Raw genomic sequence first — 5,376 nt, 5'->3', positions numbered from 1 at the left:
GAGTTAAAAAACTAGTGACCAATGAATAGCCTAGCCAGGACAACTTCCTTCTTCCGATCCTTAGGGAAACAAGACAGCCAAAGTGCAACAGAAAGTTTGATTTGGAAAAGCTTGTTACGACACTGCTCACCCCAAGTCGACTGCCAACTGGCGAGAAGCCGAGCCTTCAATACAGAACTGTAGTACATATATGGGATAGGCATAGCTATGAACATGAAAAATTCTGAGGAGTAGGAGAGATTTCATTTCTGTTTATCAACCACTGATGACATACTTCACTGCAGTTCATTGTATTATATGTTTATCATGCTTGGTTATTAGTTTAACATCTTCAAATTGTACTCTTAATTTCAGCATCTTACTGGTTTAAGTTCTTAACTTCTTACTTAGAAACCTTAAAGAATTCAATCATGGGTGAATATAATCCAAACTTAGCCTACATCAAGTAAAGATGGTCTTTGACTTCGGTTACTCTGTACATTTTTATTAATTTGATTAGAACTTGCAATATTACAAACAAGTGGAAGTTCAGCATGAAACTTGGTGCTTTTCAATCTAGTTCTTACTGATCTTGTTTAAAATTCAAATTTTGATTGAATTAAAATTCTACTTTGTGAGTTGTGTGTCACGTCATGATATACATGAGAAGGTTATGAAAGTTCAATCTCTTCCCACATAAAAATTACATCACCCACAATGAAGCACTTTTAAACTTAACCCACATATAAACTTGCATTTCAAAAGTACATAAATCATACTTACAACCAAAAATTCCTTCTTGTCCACTTTCTTATTACCATCTGTGTCAAACATGTTGAAGGCTATGTGAAAGCCCGATTGTGGTTCTACCAAAAAATAAAAATAGTGTTGAACTTCCAAAACAACTTCGATACAAAAACATGAATTACAATTCAAAAAGTTTATCTTTGCATTTTTAATACAAATGGTATAATATTAATATTAATATTGAGATATATCTAGTATAATAATACATACATTTAAGAAATGCTTTATGACATCATAAACATATGTTATAACAACTGTTACCTCTGCATAAACTAACGATGACATTATAAGCCTCTTTCACTCACTTTCTCACGTGTTTGTGAACTTTTGTTTTCAATCTTTTGTAAGATGTACAAGAAGGAAATATATGCATATCTAAGTATGCTCAGAAAGACATATAACAAACAACTGCACCTACAAATTGATAAAATCTGAGAATACAAAAAATTGGTTAGAAAATTTAAGATATTTAAACATTTTAGCAAGCAATTTCAACCATTTCTTTGTCTTGCATATGATCAATATTTTTTAGAAAACTTAGTCAATGGATAAATACTAAGCAGAAGTCAGACAGAAGTAGCACCATGTGAATAATTGTGATTGGCCAAGAGAATTCTTTGACAAAGGATATGAGCAACATAACAGAAGATTAATTTATCACATGTGAAGAGGATTTGTGAGAAGTTATAAAGACTAAAAATGATTAACAGTAAAACAAAGAGGAGGAAATGGAAAACAACCTTAACCATTGTGTCTCTCATAAAAACATACCCTGATATATTTAACATTACGTTTGTAGTTTGGGTTTTCTACCTCAACCACATCATTATTGATTATTGCAGAAGCCAGTAAGGACCAATCAAAAAGATTTGACATAGAGTGGAATGAATAACCAAAATCACCCTGGGAAGGAGACGGAAGAGGGTAGACATAAAGATACTGGTTGGTCAAATCCTGACTAAAGGCATCCACTGCCAGTCTGAGGTGAGGAACTGGAGACGAAAAAAAAAGAGGTAGTGGAAAAGGTTGGGCCCGACTGAGGTATGTGTTGAAAAACATACCTAAGTGGACAAGATATTGGGTAGGTATCAGGAAAGACTTCTGCAACTTGAAAATCCCGCCATCAAGAGCTGCTTCTGTTAATAGCAAATTAGTGTGTTGAGAAGACTCCAGTTCAGAATGAGCTAACAGGAGCCAGTCATCCAGGTAATGGTGGAAGCACAACCCACGAGCATGTATAAGTTGGGCAAAAACTTTAACCACATGACAATAGACATATGGTGCTGAAGCAAGCCCAAAACTGATACATAGTGGACAAACCAAAGGTAGCATCAAAACTGATGAGAAATTGGAATATGTAGATAAGCATTCGAGATGTCCACCTTGGTCATCCACAGACCTGGACAAAAAGCCACCAAAGTGTGAAAACGGATTCCATGGTAAAGCAGGGAAGATCCTAAAACTGATTGAGGCATGGCATATCTATTACAGGACACCAGTCCACAGTATTTCAGGGGATGACAAAAAGCCTGGGGAAGGCTGTTTGACAAGCTTGATAACTTGCTGTGATAAAAGAGTCTGCACAACCTCCTATAGACTCTGACTTGAAGTGGGATCCCGAGGTAATGAGAATGATAACTGAGAATGAGGTAGGAGATGGAGGAGAGGAAAGAAACCAGATTAAAAGTCCATCCAACAAAACCTGGATCACCCATGGATCAAGAGTGAATTTTCGCCAGAGGTGAACAAAACCAGCCAAATGTGTTCTCATTGGACTGAAAACCACCCAATAGTCACCAGAACTGTTGACAGTGATGAACCTGACATCGAGACACACAATGAAACATCTAACCCCTAGTTGTAGGAAAAGGCAAAGGATGAGATTGAGCAGGACAGGAAATGGATATGGGAGAGGGCACAGGAGCAGAGTGAGACAAACAAGCAACCAAAGAAGAAAGGGTTGAGTGTTGTCTCACAGATTCCACACATGACTCCAAGAACTCAAGAATATCTCCTAGGGCAAGCCTATGGAGAAAAGGAGCCATACGCAGGTCCCAAAGATATGAAGAAAGGAGATGAACCTTTGACAAGACAGCATCCTTACCAAGGAGATCCCAACAGCAAAGAAACCACATATGAAGGGATAGGGCTGAGGAGGGCAATCTCGGCAATGTGGAGGTAATGAGGGAACAGGTATCTTCTAAAAAACCCTCAGGGGATCAGTGGAGTGACTCAAAAAGTAGATGTATGGCAGGCAAGTACTATAGGAGGGTTGTTAGGGTAAGACTGGGAGTCAAGAAAAGGCTGATCGGCCTAATGATAAGCCAGAGCATAATGATCAAAAGCCCATGGAACATGAGGCATGCTAGCTCCAGCCATCAACTGAGAATACAAAATGTTCAGCATATACCCTGATGTCAGGTGAAAGAAGGAAAACAAAGTATTAAGTACCATGTTTTCCCTCCTTCACCAAACATCAGGGTATATGCTGAACATTTTGTTTCTTAGTGTCATGTAAGAAGGAAGGAACAGGATTATATAAAACTGGGGTAAGAAATAAAATGGCACACACACCTGAGAAATCATATCCAAAAAGGCTAAGAGAGGCCTGGCAGATTCCACAAAGGAAGCTTTGGAAGGCTTGGTATAATGAGGTGTAGAAAAAATGCTGTCATAATCCTCCTCGTCATAAACAAGTTTGGATGATACGAGAGGAACCTGAACATTGTTGGGAGAAGAATGTCAACTCATATAAAGATCAATCTTCCAATGAATGATGACTGAGACCACCCAACCTGAAGCCTGTGTAATGACATTCAAAGTATTGGGAAGAGGATCAGAAGTCGTAACATGAACTTTGGAATTCATAGAAGATTATGAATAATTTGAAAAGAAGGAAAAAATAACTAACAAAGTAAGTTATTATGGAAAAAAACTACAGAGAACCAACTGTAGCAAAATAATAATAAATGGTATAGCACTACTTCACAAAAAATAAGAAATTAATGCATGAAAAGAACAAAACGTCTGCACTAAACAACTGCTTAATCTTGAAGCAATAGTTATAATCAAATAGATAGAGTCACAAGCATCAGGAGAGTGTGTCACACTCCTATAGGTGGAGGGTTGTCGCATGATGATTTACATCCAAAGACAGAGTGAACCACGTTAATTGTGGGGTAAGTGTGAGTTCAAGGCTTGTGGCATGCTATATTTTTGCATATAGAGGGTAGCACTGAACAAGAATAGCTATAGATGTGAGAGGAGGTAAGATACCATATCGGAATTTAGCATTGTCTTCATATAAACTTACCACTGACTCTTGGATAAAGAAGTATCCACCGTGAACAATACTAACCATTAGGTGGGTTCTTGTGTCTTCTATTTTTTTGTTTTTCTTTTAGTTTTTATTATTATTACTTATTTATTTTTGTTTTCGTAAGAATGATTCAATCACCTCCTTACATCTTCAACTGGAGGGAGATGAAATCCATAAGCTGATGAGAATGTAGTGTGATGTAAGTAGTGAGGCACAAATTTGACTGGGTTCATCCGCATCCCCACCTACAGGATGTGATTCAGAGGACATCAACAGTAAGAAGAGCCACAAGATGACAAACTTTATGGGAGTTACAATTAACAAAACAAAAGGTGTCATCTACTGTGTAAGAAGAGACAAACCAGATAAATTGCTTAACTCAACCGATCAAAGTGGAAGGAGATAAATATTGAGTAATAGAGGGATTCCTTAGCATGAAAAGATTTTGACTGCCTCTAAAGGTAGATGTGCTGGTGAGATAACACCTTGCACCTCATATTGGAAAATGGAGACAACTGATGCATGAACAGCCTTATAAAGAAATTTAAGGAAGTTTGATTAGAAAAAGCATCTAATCACCCTTTCATGCAGAACAAATATAGCACTAGTCCCTGTGTAAGAGTGGTCTAATGCAAAAATATTAGAGCAACATGTCCTGCATCCAAAAAGAAGAAAATACATCTTCTTAAAATGATACCACAAGGAACAGGTTGCCAAAAGTTCAAATGGAAGACTTTTAAAAGCTCTTAGAACTAAACATAGGTTCCAGGCTGAAAGAGGAACTAGATGAGAAGAACAACAGAGCTGAAAGGCTCTGAAAAATGCCATTAGGTATGGAGAAAGAAGAATTGCCCAGGAAAAGACAGAGGGCTGTCAGCAAACTTTTTGTACCCAGCAATCACAAACTCTTAGACTACTCTTAAAGGCCAGGTAAAAACAGGAAATGAGATGAGGAAGAATCAAATGACCTAGAGTGGTAGATGGATGAGCATCAAGAAACATCAACTTGTGCTGAAAAACTGCAAAGATAGATGGCTAAGAAAAGCAAGCAAGAAAACAGTCAACGCACCAGACAAAAGCCACGCATAATGATGAAAGTGCAACATGTCGTGGTGAAAGATGGACTGAGACTAATGTAAAAGTGACCTTCAAGATGGAACAGGTAGGGGCTACTGGATCCTCAAGAGGTAGGGGAGTGTAAATCATAACTGGACTGGCCAATGGGAGGTAATGAGAAGAACCCAACAAGCTGCACTGCAAACTAGAGGCAG

At 37.8% G+C, this 5,376-nt stretch overlaps 1 protein-coding gene across 9 annotated transcripts in view; it reads right to left on the bottom strand.

Moving 5' to 3' along the window:
* The window catches only part of LOC106464149 (calcium uptake protein 3, mitochondrial-like), a 131,844-nt gene that overhangs the window by 82,182 nt on the left and 44,286 nt on the right, over positions 1–5,376 (bottom strand). For all 9 annotated transcript variants that reach the window (XM_022391833.1, XM_013924267.2, XM_022391840.1 and 6 more), the window contains one exon: positions 763–845. In XM_022391833.1, the coding sequence (XP_022247541.1) occupies positions 763–845 (83 nt within the window). The remainder of the gene's footprint in view (positions 1–762; positions 846–5,376) is intronic.

The sequence above is a fragment of the Limulus polyphemus genome, unplaced genomic scaffold (assembly GCF_000517525.1).
Source record: "Limulus polyphemus unplaced genomic scaffold, Limulus_polyphemus-2.1.2 Scaffold1571, whole genome shotgun sequence".
NCBI lineage: Eukaryota > Metazoa > Arthropoda > Merostomata > Xiphosura > Limulidae > Limulus > Limulus polyphemus.
This window is presented reverse-complemented; position numbering and strand designations above follow the sequence as displayed.